Here is an 18,245-nt window from a genome sequence, read left to right as displayed (position 1 = left end):
TTTAATCGATTGCAAACATGTATGCTTTGCTCATCAGGACTATTTGAATCATATTCATAACTGGATGTGTAACAAGAAAGCATATTCTCCGAATCTGAAGCCATTGTTTTAATTCTTCGGCAATGCAAGACGTCTTGGCGTGACGTCACGAAAAGGGGGCGGGGCTTTCTGAAAATGCCCAATTCTCAGCTCAATTTGTTGCAGACTTTGGACACCCTGAACATGGGGGCGGGACCTTCTGAAACTGGCCACTTTTTAGACACTTTAAGTCATTTTTATTGGTGTTTTGCATTTGACTAAAAATATCATACTGCGTGTTTTGGGTATTTTAGATGCTATAAAACATTTTTCTGGTGTCAGTTAAAAAACAAAAAGTGACGTTGGTTGTCCTTTAAGATTGGAAGTTAGGTTTTCTCAAAATAACACAATTCTTTATTTAGTTTGGTTGACGGGTGGTAAGCATGTCGACTTCACAGTCCAAAGGTACCGGGTTCAATTCCATCTCCGACCTCTCTGTGTGGAGTTCCATTTTCTCCCAGTGACTAAAAAAATACACACAAAAATCTACACTTTTGATTGGCTGGCAACCAATTCAGGGTGTCTCCCGCCTCGTGCCGGAAGACAGCTGAGATAGGCTCCAGCAACCCCCGCGAGCCTAATGAGGAATAAGCGGTGCGGAAAATGAGATGAGATCTACACTTTTGACTATTGAAACTGAGCTTCACACATGGTTAAGTCAACGTTGTCCGATGTAATTACGTTTTTATTTTGATATTTTGATTAGGTCTAGACGTCAATTGCAATAAAATCTCACAGCAACAAAACATAAAAAAATAAACAATCTGACATTTGACATTTGCAACAAAAATAAACATTCAACCCAACTACACAGCATCACACTTCAATACCATATCAACACACAATACACTTCACATTATTGCAAAACACACATTTCCAGTTATAAAAAGTGCTAAAACAATACTCATGTAAGATGAAAATTTGGTTTTGTTTTGAAATCCACATTTCTCAGTTTTATCTCACGCTTCTCGTGTGAAAATGATCAAAGAGTTGTCGGACTAATGAAAAATGAAATGGTCACAAAAAACGTCAATGCTCTGGAACCAACGTAGATGGAGAAGACACTTATTTTGAAATTGTGACTGCATTTTCAGTCGTGTCTGGTATAAGGCCAAATTTGAGGCTCTCCATGTGGAGTTGCAGAAAAATGACAAGCGTAAACTGGGCAAACTGTTAAAATCTGATACATTTCAAAAGTAACGTGAGTAGCAAGTACATTGGGAATTTAAAAATAAAAGATCAAGCTTTTGTTCCAGTTGGACGAACAGGAGTGGGAAAAATGCCCAAGAAGATGGACGCATGTGGGCTGTTATTTTAAAATTATTACTGTAAGTTCAGGGATTCATGTCAAAGACAACAGGGGAAAATGCCATTACCTGGATGTTTTTTTAGGCAGACTAAGAGGTGCATCCGGTATTTTCAAAATAAGAATCAAACTCTGGAGAAAGAAGAAGATGTAAGATTTAATTTGATAAACATTTGCTGTCCATTGAGTTCCTTGTTCAGAGGATGCAGCCTCCTTGAAATGCTGATGACATCATGGACGGGACATTTAGTCACAATCTGCCTGCCTGCAGCACTGCAAAGGACAAACCACTTTTCTCATTATGTCATTCAGTCTGTAGTTCCTGTAAATTTCGCTTTCCACTTCTTGTCAGCGTCAATGCTGCCCCCTGACAATTTGAACTTCCTGAGTTTCCATTTCCTCTTAGTTGTCTGGTAGCTTTCACTTACTCTCATTGTCTACTTCTTTTCATTTTTCAACAACCTTGTTTCAATGTCTGCTCCCTGTCAGTTTCCACTTTCATAGTATTCACTTCCCATCAGTGTCTACTTCCTGCCAGTTTGGACAGGACATTAAACAATGGGTTCCGAATCGGATTTACTGACACAACATCAGGGTTCTCCGGTCAAGCTGCCCATAGTCATCCCGCCTTGGAATGACCCAAAGATGTCCAGCCTGGCTGCGTCCTAAAACATAACTTCCTCACAGCTCCCAAAGTCGCTCTCCAGCATGCTGGTTTTGTCATAGCTGTGCGGGTTGGTCCCACTGGGTCGCGACTGTGGTTGGGCGACGTTGGGCGATACAGCCGCTGACTCAGCGTAGGGCGACCCGGCCACACTGCGCCGCACGCTGAGGCGTTTGTAGCCCGTCGCCGTGTGGCCGTCGAGGCTGCCCGCGTGCTTGGCCGGGTAGTACTTGGTGGCGGCGTATGCGTCAGGACACTGCGATCGTGGAAGAGGAACACCATCGGGATCCAGGAAATGGTCCAGATTCTGGTTGCTGTAGCACGGCGGGAGTGGGGCGCGGCGATCCGAGCGCTCGAGCGGAAACGGGAAACCGCCAAAGCGAGAGTTCCGCCGTGAGTCAGACACCGCGGATGACGAGTAGACGTCCTCCACGATGTCAAACTGAGGAAAGTTCTGGGTGGCGGCCATGGGACGGCCAAAGTAGTCAGGATCAGCGGGATAAACTGAAGACAGAGCACACACAGACATCATACGGCTGGAACCTCTCTTACCTCCGCCGAGCATGTTTAGATGACCCTGGATATCAAGTTGATGACTGGAATTCTTATGCTCATTATTCACGCAACTGTTAATTATCATCGCCTTTTGGTAGCTCGGTTGTTGCCATTCTGAATCAAGTTGCAGTTCAATTGCATACTTGAGTGCTTTTCTGTTGGGAAGAGAATCAGAACTTCCGAATCTGAGACGATGGTTCTCAATTGGAAAAGGGTGGAGTGCCCTCTCTGGGTCGGGGAGAAGAAGAAATAAAAATCAGGCACTCCAGTCGAGGGATCACAAAGCACCAGTCGCTGCATGTGGTTTTCTTGTCGCGTGGTGACAATGAGGGTAGGAGGGACCAAGAGATCGAAAGGCAGATCGGTGCGGCGTCTGCTGTGATGCGGACTTCGTACCGATCTGTCGTGGTGAAGGAGGATCTGAGCCAAATGGTGAAGCTCTCAATTTACCGGTGGATCTACATCCCAACCCTCATTTATGGTCAGGAGTTATGGGTCGTGACCGAAAGAACGAGATCCCGGACACAAACGGCCGAAATGTCCGAAGCTCGGTCATCCGGGAGAGGCTCAGAGTCGAGCCGCTTCTCTTCCACATAGAGAAGAGCCAGATAAGGTGGCTCAGGCATCTGATTAGGATGCCTCCCGGACGCCTCCCTGGTTCGGGCATGCCCCACTGGCAGAAGACCCAGAGGACGACCCAGAACACGCTGAGAGACTACGTCACCCAGCTGGCCTGGAACGCCTCGGGATCCGCCAGGAAGAGCTGCAAGAAGCGGCTGGGGAGAGGGAAGTTACGGCTTCCCTACTGAAGTCGGCCTTCTGTACAAGATATACGATGTTGAAAATGGATGGAGGGATGGATAAAAAAAATCACATTCATGGGTGATTAATGAGATTTGTTTGTATCTTATTGTGATTTTCAAAATGAAATGAGTTGAGAGGGGGCAGTCTCAAGCAAATCCCTTGTTACTGTCTTAAAAAAAAGTTATTACTTGGTTTTAGAAAGTCCCATGTCAAGCCATACAATCCTGCTCAGCCATAATATATTGTTTTCCCCACAAAGCCAAATACTAACCAGACCAGATTTTTTCACCAATGATGTGACCTAAAAAGAATCTGTACAGAATGCAAAAGCGTCCAATACAATAGACCTCCAATTATGCTGTTGCTGGTGCATCTTCAAGCAGCAGCTCTTTTCCACTCGTTATGCGGGTAAACGCTTTCACCCCTTTTTTTTCTCCTCTCCACAATTGATTGCTCGCAACAACGCTTTGCATCTCTTGCATTCAGCGGCTGGCGGCTATGTTTTGAATGCAGCATAGGCGCTTCTTTTGAAGTGTACATCGCTCATTACCAAATTGGGAGGTTTGCACAACCGTATGATACATTCTATACATCAATATAGACAAAAATATGAATGAAAGGTTCAAACATTTTAAATGGGTTAGATAGTCACAATCACACACTTGTTACTGGTGCCAAACCAGTGTTCATATTGATCGTTAAATTGTGACTTTGGCTTACATATCTTCATTGGTTGTTTCCACATTTTGTGAGTTGCAAATCATGCCATTTCAATTACCCACCCATCCATTTTCTAAGAGGATTATGCTTCCCAAGGTGGTGGGTGTGTTGGAGCCGATCTCAGCTTTTTCCGGATAGTCGGCCAACAACCACTTGCAACAACCGAAATTGAACTCCTCACTTTTGTAGTGTGAGGCCGTCGTGCTAACCAGCCGCCCACCGTGCTGCTGAGATAATCCATGAATTCAAATTAATTATCTGCTCCCATTCTTTTTGTTTCCGTCAATTCAATAAGTGACACTGACTGCGTGGCCAGGTTGTCAATCAATTTTTTTCTGTGATATAATTCAGATTTCCACGTCTTTGTAGTTCAAGTCAAGTCTTTTTCAAGTTTTTTTAGTAATCAAGTTACAAATCATGAAAATTGCTACTCTAGTCTGACACGAGGCAAGACATATGACCTGAGTCCCCCATCTCTGTTAATCACCTTTGGGGCGGGGCTTTAAATCTTTTTATTACTCCAGCAACTAAATTGCCCCTTTGGAAACTTTGATTCTACTCATTATTAAAGCAATTTGGCAAGTAATTTGCCTTTTTTATTGTTTTGATTGATATTCTTTGTATTTTTACAGGAAGAAGTGTCTTTTAAGGATTTTATTGGCGTTACTAAGGGAAGTGAATCCGTTTTGCAGGGCTTTAAATGTATTCTTCCTATTATTACGGTGGCAATTACAATGATCATCTTGATATCCAGCATGACAGTGTTTATCATGATATGACACACACACACACAAAAGTCTCAAGAAACCATGAGTAAAAAGCAACCAACAGCAAGTCGGCAATTTTTAGTTTGTTTCGCTGAGTGCTTATTTATGTGTTAAGTGAATCTTCAAAAGTTTGTGAAGGCCTCATAAAAAGTGCATAAACCGGTGCATTATGCAAATGAAGCATTGGCATTTGCATTTCTCAGGCTCAAAAGAATGCACAGTGGCAGCTGCTGACCTTGCCTGGAATTACGATTTGAAATTGTGTGTGGTAGTAGCAGTGCATAAATCCTCATTTGTGTCCAAGTGCGGTGCAGTTACCTTGTGTTAACGGACGACATCATCATGCTTGGCTGTCAATGCTTTCAAGGCCTCGAAACTCAAACTTCCTGTTTGTGATGGTTATGTTTCCCCTGCCCCATTTTTTATGAGTTCACTTTTCAGTCTTTGTTTCTTCAAAGGAAGCCTGTATTTTTGCTGCTGTGTAGTTGTAATGTTTCTCCATATGTTTGTCATCGTATCACATATGAATGTCATTTTTCATGCCAAGGTAGAGGTGTCTCATAGACACGCTCACACACACACACGCACGCACACGCGCACACACACACACACGCACACGCACACGCACACGCGCACACGCACGCACACGCACACGCACACGCACACACACACACACACACACACACACACACACACCTTCATAGTCGAGGTCCCAGTGGGTCTTCTTGACTGAGTCGTTGTCAGAACTAGATGGGGGTCTTTCGGGCAGGTTGGGAGCCACGCTGCAGACCACCGGTCCGTGCGGTTTATCGTTGGGCACTAAGCTGCGGGGACGCAGAGACTGGAAGGGCGAGTGGTCAAGGTCATTGTTAGACGACGCCATGCAGCTTAGCTCCATAAGGCCGCCGTCCTGATCACAGGCTTTTGGGCTCTTGGACAACATGGATGGTGCGTAACTGAAAAACACATTTGCATTTCATTGATATGGAAAATTGTCATGTTGATCAGGATGTACTTTACGCCATCTTAATACTTTTGAACAGCCAACAATTGGAACACATGCTGGTAGATCACGACTACCAGCACGAGTGTGACATAAACGACGTAAAGATTTGTTGTGTCACCAGTTGGAGTTGTTCTTTGTCTTCTTGTTCTTCTTCTGTTGGATGTAACGCTTGCGTCCACAAACAAAGATGGCCACCAGCAGCAAAAGGCCGAGCACACTGGCACCAATCTCCATCAACTCCACGTAACCCACCACTGGAGAAACCTGGGAGGGACCACCCACAGAAGTCAAGTCTGCTCATCTACAAAAGGACCTGATTGAGGACTGACCTGTGGTAGAGGGTCGCAATGGAAGGAGCCGGGAGAAACTTGGCAGAGGAAACCGCTCGGACAAGGATTGGGAGAGCACAGGTCCATGCCGTTGTGACATCTGTGCCACCAAAATGGACAGTACAGAAAATTAGTGATCCACATTCATGGCCCATATCTAAAAGTCAAATATTTATCCAGTTGTGGTGTTTCAAAGTAAAATCATGGAAATTTACATTTCAAGGGTTTCGGACAAAGCTGGTAGAGTTTGAAATGACCATTTCATGTGATGTTTTGCATTTCAAAGTGGAATTTTAAACCTGGGTTAGGGGTTCTTTTATTCCAGTGTTAAGGTTGGAAAGTAGGGGAGACTTGAGCTTTCAAGTAAGCCAATGGTTAGGGTTTCGAGCATTGTTCAGGATGTCAGTCAATAGTTAGGGTAGGGTCTCAAGACATGCTAAGGGAGGTAAGCCTTTTAAGCTAGGGTTCAATGGATGGTTGGAACAACAACTACCCCCCCCTCCACACACACACACTCATGCCGTGCAAATAACGCCAACCAGTTCAGGTATACCCAGCCTCTCACCCAGTCAACTAAGCTCCTACCCACCTGCAACCATTGTGGGGACAAGTGGCAGAGAAAAAGGTTGAATGTACACATATAACAGAGCAAAAACAATTATGAAATACTAAATGTTCAATAAATATTCAAAATACAACCACGATTTTCTTTTTGTTGTTTTGTTGTTGTTTCGACTTCAAGATGGCACCATGAGTGTGGCTGCCTTTACTGTTTTTCTATTTCTTCTTTTCCTTTCCTTTCCTCTTCCTTTCATAACTTTGTTGCTGTGAAATGTAAATTTCTCCACTGTTAGACTAATTAAGGCTAAGCCAATCCAATCCAATCAAATAAAACACAGCATCAAGCAAACAACAAAGCAGAGAAAACAGCAGTCAACCCTTCATGAGTTAGCCCTTGTTGCAATTGTTTTTAAAAGTCGATACGATAGACAGACACCTCTGATGAAATCAGAGACGAATATTTGCCCTCTGTGAGGATAAACAGTCCAATACGAAAAAGGCTCTGCGTGATTTGAAGCAGTCTATTATGTCTCGTTGGTAACAATATATTGAAAGCTGTGAGAAACTCAGCCATCTTCTATTTCTTAAATATAACAAAATGGCACACACTGATGATAATATGTCAACAATAAGACATCTGACGTGTTTTTGTTTCCAACATTACACACACCGCACAGCAGCTTACCTGCAGTGTCATTACGCTGAATAAAAGATAGGATACACTCACTACATCTGCGCACATCGCATCAGCGACCAATCGCCCGCAGATGCCAATCCAAGGCACGCACTTCGGACTGCAGGCGGGTGTTGGCGTATCGTCACGAGGTTTTGATTCTTAGCGGGAATCCACCATAATGCATGTAATACTTTGACAACATCAAACGCCTGCGGTGGAGTCATTCAGCGATTACATGGTAGAATATAAATGTGAAGCAGCATGTGGCTCATGGACCAAGCCTATTCTCGCCTGCTCTCTAAGCAATTTGCGTGTTTGTCATCATGGTGAGGCAGCTCCACGTTTCATTGATCTGGTTGTTCGAGTGACAAGTCAATTAAATAACCAGCCAAATAAAAATCACAAAAATCAACTCAGCCACTTAAATGTTAGCCTTAGTGAGGTACTCTGTCCAGCGCATCATTTTAAACCCACAAATAATTACAGTATACAACTCAGTCTCCTGACATTTTTTATTATGCTTATACTTTTTTGTTTTTGATCTTTTCACCACCTCAACCCCTTCCAAATTGTTGCTGTGGACTGCTAATATCCCCATTGTGGGACTATTAAAGGCTTTCTGATTCTGATTCTGATATTAAGCACATTCACATTGGAATACAGTAATCCTTCACAAGAAAATTTAATTTGCTGTTTCACAGGTTTTTTTTTCTCAGGCAGTTTTTACAAATTGCCACATTTTCTCTTTGACAACTCACTATGTCGGCAAATTGCTCTGTACAGTATTTTGAAAAGTTGTTTGTTGTTTGTAACATCAACATCATAAAGTCATCATCCATTATAAAGTAGCGGTAGTTGACAGAAAGGCTGAGGAAGTGAGAATCTAGCATGATTGTTTACACTAAATAAAATTTAAATTCTATCCCTGTTCACTTTGATTACAAAACTGAAACACTGTAAACCTACATACACACTCGCACGCAAACACACACGCACACGCAAGCGCGCACACACAAACAAAGAAATTGTAACATCTGTTTAATCTAATTTCACTGTGACCGAAAGATCATCAAGTTGATTTAGGACATTTTCTAAAAAATATAACGATTTAAAATATAAATCATATAAAATGAATGTGAATCAAACTATCGTATTTTCCGGACTATAAGGCCCACCCCCAATGAATAGTTTATTTTCAAACTTTTTCCATATATAAAGCGCAATGGAGTATAAGGCACACTGTCAATGAATGAAAAACGTTGTACATATATAATATATAAATATATGTTTTACAAATTTAAGGCATACCACATTATAAGGTCCTAAGGTATAGGCTGGGGTTATGCACTACTTCTTCTACAAGGGGAAATGAAGTCAATGGCTGTTGACAGTAGTTGCGAGACCTGTTGCGGCTCAATATTACTTCACATATAAGGTGCACCTGCGTATAAAGCGCAGGGTCATCTTTTTAAGAAAATCCAGGCCTTTGGGTGCCTTATACACAGTGCCTTGTACACCGGGAAACAGGGATAATACAAGTGGGCCTCAATCGGCAGTACATTTGCACCTAAAAGCTAGCAACCACTCATTTGACGACAATGAGGTTAAAATCTTAGCGAAAGAACATAGATGGTTTGAAAGGGGGGTAAAAGAAGCGATTCTTATAAAACAACAAAATCCTTCATTAAACCGGTCTGGTGGGGTGAGGTTCAATTTGGATATATACATACAATAGCCTGCTTAGGCAAAACAGGTTAGGCAACATTCGTAATCCTGATGAGGTGATGCCGGTGGGAGTGGGGGAAATAGGCCAGTCGTTAGTCAGGAATGTAGGAACAATCAGTGGGGCCACAGGGAGTGGTCCGCTGCTCCCCCCAACCTGAGAGTAGGGACCTATCATAGCTGTGTCCGGCGCCGCCATGGCTGGACATTAGGGATATATAAATAGGGCCGATACGACCAGTCAGACTTTAGTTCGCTGACAAAGCCTCTTGGATAGGAGGCGAAACGTCCGAAACCTTCAAATTTGTACAGATGACGGCTGAAGAAACCTTCTCATCGATGATAAGTCGAATCAATAATTTTTAATCCTATGATTTCATTTTATTGAATAAAATGTGGCTGCCCTGTCAATGTTTGTGGGTGTGCGGCTGACTGCAGACTGCCGCAATGAAATTGTCCGGCAAACAACAGGTTCGTGTTGAACATCATCTCTTATCCACTTTGACTTTAAGTGTCAGAAGAGGTCACTCGGCAAGTCAGCGGGACAAGTGAGCGAGTCCTGAAAAAAGTGATTATGAGGCAGCAGCGGAACATTGGCTTCCAGGGAGGTTACCAAGGGGAAAAACCAACGGCCCCCATTCCGGTCACGACGCTACAGAGAAGTCGCCAGGTTCATTTTACACACGTGCACACAATGTATTTCCACACACAAATAAATGGGATGCCCTGTTGTATTCATGAATGAATAATACTTATATATGCCTGCAATTCACATGACCATTTTGGAAACATTGTTTTTAGTAAACGTATAGATCATAAACAAGGAAGGAGAAGCCCCTCAGAGCATGTCTGTTCTTTGGAAATTCAGCTTCAAATTCAGCTTCTTTATAAGGCAGTCAGTTATTCTGTGAGACAGTCAGTCAATGGTTGCATATATTCGGCCGGTATGCTATGAAAACGCACCCAGCGTAGAGATAGCCCGGGGTGCTGGCCCATGGGGCCTACAGCTCCATCAGCAATCTGTGCAGTCCTGCCGAAATCCCTTCAAACATTTTCATTTGATATTCTAAACTCCATTTATGAAGGAGATACATGGGAGGTGGGTGGGCATGTATCCATCAAGCCCCCCTTTATCTTTGGGATGACAATATTGACTTTACTTTTGACTTTAAGCCCACAAAGCACTAGTGGTGGTTTGTGGTGATGGTAGTCATTCAGTCACGCTTCATGTCATCCTGGTTCTCACCTAGCAGACTGGAGTCGATCTCAACCACACGCTGTGTTACATTTAAGATGATTTGGCCTTGCCGCATGGCATATTCACTTTGCTTCAGTGTTTATTGTGCACAAAACTGAAGAATTGTATTTGGTTTTGGGGTAAGGAAGAGGGAAAAAGCTTACTGTGCGTTGCCATGTGCCATTGAGCAGTTGCAAATGTATCCTTGCTCCTTGGGCACGCACACCCGACCGTGGGTGCATGGCTGGGAGACGCATGGGTTGTTTTTCTGCTCGCAGCGTGCGCCATAGAACATGCCCGTGCAGCTACAGTGCGGCTCTGTAGGGTGAAAAAGAAAACAACCACAAACAAACACAAAATTGCGGATCATAATTTGACCACAATTTCAAGCGTCAATGTTAATGCGGGAAAAAGACTGGAGACAAAAACATTCTGAAATCTTAGCATTTTGCCATGTTACAGAAATCAACCAAAATAATCTACCTGCATGCCAAAACTAATTCCTTATTTATGGAAATAATGCCCTCAAAATGCAGTGTCACTTGGGCGTTGTAAGTCTGCAATTCAAAATGCATCAGTGTTTTGGCACTCGGACATCTTGCTCACTGTTTCCCAGCCATTATAGACCCAAGACACCACTATTCCCTCCATAAATAGTGACACAGGTAAATTATGTACCTTCAGTTATTGGGTTAGAGAATATGTCATTATGTTGACTGTTTAAATGCGTAGTCGGCATAGATAAATAAACATAAAATGGTTATAATAATATGTGCTTTTGTCTAAATAAATGACACTGACACTATCATTTTCGGTGGAACACCTGATCATTTCGCATGGCATATTAATGTGCCTCGATGCAGTGGTTGAAAATCACTAGCCGAGTTTACACAATTAAATGATGAATAAAACAGGGTTGTAGCGCACAGTGGTGGGAGTTCCATTTCATAAACATTTAGGAAATGTTCCAAGCAAATCATGTGTTTTCTTCATGGTATTATTTTCTTGACAAATGAACACACTATGCAGATATGAAATCAATCGCATGTTGAAAACAACTATGTGACTGAGAATCCATCAACAACTTCAGATCAGAGAGATCTATCTACCATATTTTCTGAGCTATAAGGCAATTTGGATTATTCAATTGGTTCCTGGCAATAATCACCACAAGATGGCATTGGAACTCTAAAGGGAAACAACTCAATGGAGAATAGAAATCTATTTATATTAGGCGCAAGGAAGGTTGCTATTCTGTTATATTTAGGGCGCATATTTGGAGAACATTCACTGCTTTTAGATGTGCCTTATAAAGAGGAAAATACGGTATGTGGAAAATGCACGAAATATTTCCCACATTAATCTAACTGAAGGTGACTTAAACATAAACGAAGGCATTTGCAAAACGATGAAATAAATTGGACACAGCATCTTCTTGTGAACGATCGCGAGGAAGTTTGTGGGTTTGTTTTTGTTAATGTCTCTTCTGAAATGATTCTCAAGAAATAAATCAAACCAGCTGAGAATAACTGTAATATTATGTTACTCGGATTATGTTACTAACTACCGTTTTTAACAGGTAACTAGGAACTGTATCATGATATATTTGTAAAGGAACTTTGTGTGTGTGTGTGTGTGTGCATTCACAAAGCCTCTCAGTGTCCAAGTGAAGCATTTCAGGTGTGATCTTTATCAGCTCTGTTCTGAATTGCAAAGTGACCTGAACGACTATCTTTGCTCAGAAGAAGCCACACGCTGGCCAATTAGCGATACGCCAAAATGCTAATGAGGGACAGCGCAGGACTCCAGCCCGGAGTCCATTTCTAGTGCAGTTTTCTCCTCTGCTTTTTGTGTAACGAGCTGCACACATTGTTGAATGCCTGGCAGTTGCGCAGCACGTAAAACAGAAGAAAAGAATAGAAGAGAAGAAAATGGGTTGCAAGACATTCTATAGGTGAACATCACAAATGATGTAAAGTAACTCCATGAAAAATAGGCGGCCATCGATTTCTCTTATGTTGCAAATGAGCAATGACATTGCACACATATTTTGGTTGTTTGACCTTTTCCATATGGCAACAGAAGCACTCAAAAGTTGATGATGCCAGAGCTGCTTGCAAATAACCAAAAGGGGAATTCATACCATTTCAATTCTCGCTATATATATACAGTGGGACCTTGGCTTACAAACTTAATTGGTTCCCAGACAGAGTGTGTAAGGCGAAATGTGTGTATCCCAAAAATTAATTTCCCATAGGAAACCAATAATATGATAATAATTCGTTCCCAGGTCCCCATAAAACATAATTTTCTACTTTCTAATTTTCTAAGCCTTATAAATGTGCTATAGTATTATGATTAAGTAAATAAACTGTACTTTACAATAAAGTCATTTTATTTACCTTTGTGATGGTCGTTAATGGCTTTATGGAATGGAGTGTCCGGTTTCCTCAGCATTAAACACTTGATGAGGAACGTAGCCTTCTTCTTCAACCATCATGAGGAATGATCCCTTGTAGGTGCTTTCTCTGTGACAATTGTATCTAGTTCTTCATCAATTGTGATCTGTTTAACTGGGTTGATAGCTTTTTGCATCAACTGTACAGATGACTTGTGCGGGCTATTTGTGCAGCCTTATTGATGGGATATTTTAGTCTACACTCTGCTTTTGAACTATCAATGTTGAAAAGGGTCCAAATTTTACCGTTTTTCTATCCATTTTCTCACCATTTCACTTGTTTTTTTTCACTTTTTTTTCAAGATCTGTCCTCTCCGTTTCGTGTGGGTGTTTTCTCACTCTCTCTCTGTCTGCCTGTCTCTTTAATGTTTAACCCCCCCACTACTCCCCATTGCTGGGTTCTTGACCAATCATGTGGCTTTAACCGAAGACGCCATTTTGTTTTTGGAGAACGGCCTCACTCTCTCTCTGTCTGTAACCCCATTCCCCACTGCTGCGTTCTTGACCAATCACGTGGCTTTAACCGAAGACAGGGGGCAGGGAATAGAGGACAAAAAAAAGTCAGCTGCCATTTCCCGGTGAGGAGAACGGGCTCGTTCAAGAACGACGCATGCCACGCATTGTGTAGTTCGTATGTCAAGGTAAAATTTTCATAAATGTAACGTTCGTAAACCGAAAAGTTCGTAAGCCAAGGGGTTCGTAAACCGAGGTTTTATTGTAAATATGTGCAAGGTGTTGATTTGCGAATGTGGTGGCTTTTTTTTTCTCTGGAGAATACGGAATCCATATATACTGCCCTACGATTCAGGAATGAGCACAGCACAAACGTAATACTTCTATTGACACTTGCACCAATGGACGGAAGCATGTGACATTTGGGCAAGGTAACAGAGGCAGAATGGAAGCTCATGTCAGGGCTATCTGCATGAAAGAGCACACGCTCACCTCCGCTCACGTCCTCGTGGCAGACCCCTCCATTCTGGCATGGGTTGCGGTCGCAGGGTCCCGCCCGACTGCAGCACTCATAGACTCCAAACACTCGCCTCCTACCCGGACCCTGCCACTCCGTTGCATCACCCACTGCGATTTGCTCCCCATTGAGCTCCATATGGTCCAGACAACCGCGGAATCGACGATTGCCGAAGAGCAAGAATCCGCCGAAGCGCATCAGGCGGCATGGCGATCCCAGTTTGGCCACGGCGTGCGTCTGCCGGTCCAACGTCAGCCTCAAGGACGTGGCGCTCACCTCCAGGAGGACGCGGTGCCAGCGGCCGTCAGACACCGCAGGCGAAGCCAGGGCCAGGTCGAAGGGAGGCAGGATGCCACAGCTGAAGGAGAAGTGAAGATGACCACCATTCACCTGAGGGCAGAAGAACATGGTCGGTCAGTCTGATGTTTCCCAAAAATACTTGGCCAACACCAGATGTGGGGCGTCGAGACACATGCATTTTTTGAGTCATATTTAAGTAGCCAAGTTGAGGAGTTTGGGCCTTGTTTGGCTACTCCCTGTTTAATTGGGCCCCTTTTCACTCATACTCACAAATTCAATGCTTCCATCTTATTAAAACAAGCCGGCCTCGATGCCGACTACTGTGTGTCGTCTTACATGAAGTAATAGCCCTTCACACCACGGTGACAGAAGTCAGTTCCTTATTCCAATTCAGAAGCTCGCCAGCGTAAACAAAGCAAATTTACTTCATTTTTTCTCACTATAGATCACAGAATGAATGTTTACTGCAAAGTTGCATTTATTCCAAAAGAGAGCTTTAGAATTTTGGTACAGGCTTTAGCAAGCATCATGGAAGTCTCCAAGTTTGATTTGCTTTTGTGGGCCACATAAAATAGTATGGTGGACCAGATATGTACACACCGTTACCTAAAATTTCACAATGTCCAAAGGGACCACAGACAGAAACAAGCCAATGGATGTAATTTACATACATGCACATGATCGCTAACATGGCCGGTCCCTTTTTTTATAAAATAAATAATTGAGTTTTAAATATATTCTGTGGTAAAGTTAGTTAACTGTACCCCAAGCTCCATCTTGTCTATTTCTTCTATTGCATGTTTGCGAGCAGCTCCATTGTGACTAATCGTACATTTCTGCTAATTTATTCATGAATGAATATTTAAAATTCACATAACACTAGTTTTTATCCTACTTGACTTTCCTTCTTTGGGCTTTGCAAAGATGGCAAAACTGCTTGGGAATACATCTGATGATGCTCAGTAAACTGGCTCCCGGGCCTTGAGTTTTGACTCCTGTGCTTTAACACATCCATGGTGCGTGTTACAGTAAATACGTTTTCACAATCAGAATGGTCATGTTGGCTCTTATTATTTTGCTTATTTGTGCTCATCAGTAAATGAAATGTTTTTTTTTTCTCCTGGAAGATGCGATTCACAATGCTTAATAGATTTTTGGGGGAAAATGTAAAAAAAGACTCAATGGTCCATTATCTGAGCACAGAATCAGAATCAGAATCATCTTTATTGCCAAGTATGTAGAACACATAAGGAATTTGTTTCCGGTAGAACACGCTGCACTAGTATCGTCGTAAAAAAAACTGCTAAGTGGCACTATACAGTTCCATTTTGGCTACTGTTGAAGAGTTCAAAGAGTTAATGGCTTGGGGGAAGAAGCTGTTTAAATGTCTGCTGGATTTGGTGCGCATGGATCGGTAGCGCCTGCCTGAGGGGAGTAGCTGGAAAAGGTGGTGGGCAGGGTGCGGAGGGTCCAGTAGGATTTTCCGCGCCCTTGTTCGGATTCTTGTAGTGTGCAAGTCCTCCATACATGTGCTATTTCTTGCTCCAAACTACTGTACATTTTTGGAAAACTCAGCCATAATTTAAAGCAAAAGCTGACATCCACGTATCCAACACCGCTTATTCTGAACATTGTGGTAGGTGGCTGGTGGGGGGTTTTGGGGTCAAGGTTTGCTGGAGCCCATCTCAGCTAACTCTGGGTGAAAGGTCTACTGCAGAGGTCCCCAACCCCCGGGCTGCGGACAGGTACCGGACGGGTTCCGTGGGTCATTTGGTACCGGGCCGCGCAGAAAGAATGAATAATTTACATAATTTCCGTATTATTTATTATCTGAGTCCGAACTGTTTTATTTTGAAGGATTAAAAATTACCACAATGGATTCATGTTTATGATTATATTTAAATGAAAGAAAAATACAGTTTCCAAGCCTGTCGTATCATTTTATTTTGTTGTATTTATCCGCCGGTCCGTGAAAATATTGTCGGACATTAAACCGGTCTGTGGCGCAAAAAAGGTTGGGGACCACTGGTCTACTGCACCTTGAAGTGGTCCGCAGTCAATTGCAGGATGCATATCGAGACAACCATTCATACCCATACTGTCACTGAGTGGGATCCAATCCCAGGCTGCTCGTTCACTACACCAGTCACGTTAACATAGATACATAATACACTGTACAAGATTTTCTTGAAAAATGCAAGGGGCATATTCATGAGTACAAGGAAAATGAACAATTTAATCACCTTGTATGGATATACACCGATGGGTTGTGAAAATGGTCTTCTAGTAATTGCAATATGATATGTCATAGCTAATGTTAGAAATTGACACATCATCTTATTTTCAGTTCTTACCAAGAATCACGGTTGTAATGTCATAGGAATGTCTGTTCTACCCATTTTAGTATGTCATCCAAAAGGGTTTTCATCATATGCAGTTGGATTCTAAATCCATCCATCCATCCATCCATCCATCCATCCATCCATCCATCCATCCATCCATCCATCCATCTTATGATCCTGAAAAGGTTCACGGTTCCGAACAAGTGTTTGTTTCATTTGGAATATTTTTACAATTGGAATTAAAGTTGAGTTAATCCACTTGAACTTAAATCTTTACTTAACATAAATTACCTTTTTCATCATATCATGGTGGTTTCTTCTTTGCAATTTATCTCGGAGATACTCTTTCAAAAATATTAGTACCTCATAAATACAGAAACTAACTTATCGTGATTTATCTGTCATCTTCCTCTCATTACAAACTCAAATGACACCCACGCATCATCATAATCATCATCATCATCATCATCATCATCATCATCATCATGTCAGAGCGGAATCCCGCGACTTCCATACATTAGTGTCAACGTTGAGTGAAACCGAAGAATTACAAGGAGGTGGTTTGTGTTTCCAGGCAGCCCACATTGAGCTTATTGCTCAGCCTCTTTGCATTCATGTACACACGCTGCTTTTTAATCGTGAAAACAATTAGATAAAGGGATAGAAACAAGTACAAATGCAACCCCTGTGATAGTTTTACTGCTGCTTGAATGCTCCTGTCATTCTGACAGTCAACATTTCTCCACCTTAGATGTGTCGCTTGGGTTCACAGGGAGTACAAATTTAGCCTGTAAATTTAAGAATGGGAGGCCCCACACACAAATATGAACAAATGTGCAGTGATAATGACTTTTGCCTTCATCATTGATGCGATAAACTGTGCTGTAAAAGAGAATTACTTGGCCAACAGTGTTTCTACTGCAACCCAGGGCCACATGCACGGCCTGTATGCTTGTTGTAGATCTGTTGACATGTTTATGCTGTTATATGTGGCTCTTTGGCACAGGTACTTTGATAGATAACTTTAGGTAGACCACTGTAAAGATGTGTTTTATGTTAAAATACATTATATTGTCATATGATCAGACTGCACCAACTTATGATGGATTGTTTGGATTGTATATTGTCTGTGTATGAAATAGCAAAGCTTGCAGCCCTGTTGTCAAGAACTGTATCCAAGCAGATGAACGTATCGCACCTGGTAAATTCAAGAGAAAGGAAGCAAGACAAGCCTCTCAAAAAAGTCTTCTCTCCCTAACAACCCACTTCTTTATTGACTTTAACTTTTACAATTTTAATGGTTTAATAAAAATGATAAGGTAAAATGCAAAAAAAGAAAAGCTTATAGAAGTTGACCATTTTAACATCGCGCGGATCAAATTGCTCATTGTGTGACGTGGTGGACTTGAACGGTCTTAAAAACAACTGAATTAGACTAAAGTTGATTTTATATTGACAGAAAATGTATGTAAGTTTAAAAAAACTACACAAGGAATGGTCTTTTAATGCCACAGTTTGTTGCATCTTTGCTGACAAATCTTTAATGTTTACAGAATGTAAATGAGGTCATTGAAGACTAAATTGTCTATGATATTTATGAAAATTAAATGTACTTTGATGTATGTATCAAGAAGATACATTGGTTTTGTTGAAAACTAGATTTCCTTTACCACAGAAAAAAATAAACTAGCATCATTGAAATCAGCATGAGAAAATGTATCTTCCAATCTCTCTGGGTGGTCTTTATTGT

At 42.1% G+C, this 18,245-nt stretch overlaps 1 protein-coding gene across 1 annotated transcript in view; it reads right to left on the bottom strand.

Annotated features, from left to right (window-relative positions):
- Nucleotides 1-742: 742 nt before the first annotated feature.
- fat2 (FAT atypical cadherin 2) overlaps nt 743-18,245 on the bottom strand; it is an 89,437-nt gene continuing 71,934 nt past the window's right edge. Inside the window, exons 23-28 of the mRNA XM_088989431.1 lie at nt 13,829-14,243; nt 10,590-10,743; nt 6,230-6,329; nt 6,019-6,164; nt 5,591-5,850; nt 743-2,552 (exon numbers count right to left, since the gene is read on the bottom strand). Of these exons, the coding sequence (XP_088845557.1) occupies nt 2,050-2,552; nt 5,591-5,850; nt 6,019-6,164; nt 6,230-6,329; nt 10,590-10,743; nt 13,829-14,243 (1,578 nt within the window). The 3' untranslated portion in view covers nt 743-2,049. The remainder of the gene's footprint in view (nt 2,553-5,590; nt 5,851-6,018; nt 6,165-6,229; nt 6,330-10,589; nt 10,744-13,828; nt 14,244-18,245) is intronic.

The sequence above is a fragment of the Hippocampus bargibanti genome, linkage group LG02, assembly GCF_051943395.1.
Source record: "Hippocampus bargibanti isolate YZ-2025 linkage group LG02, ASM5194339v1, whole genome shotgun sequence".
In the NCBI taxonomy this organism is placed as follows: Eukaryota; Metazoa; Chordata; class Actinopteri; order Syngnathiformes; family Syngnathidae; genus Hippocampus; species Hippocampus bargibanti.
This window is presented reverse-complemented; position numbering and strand designations above follow the sequence as displayed.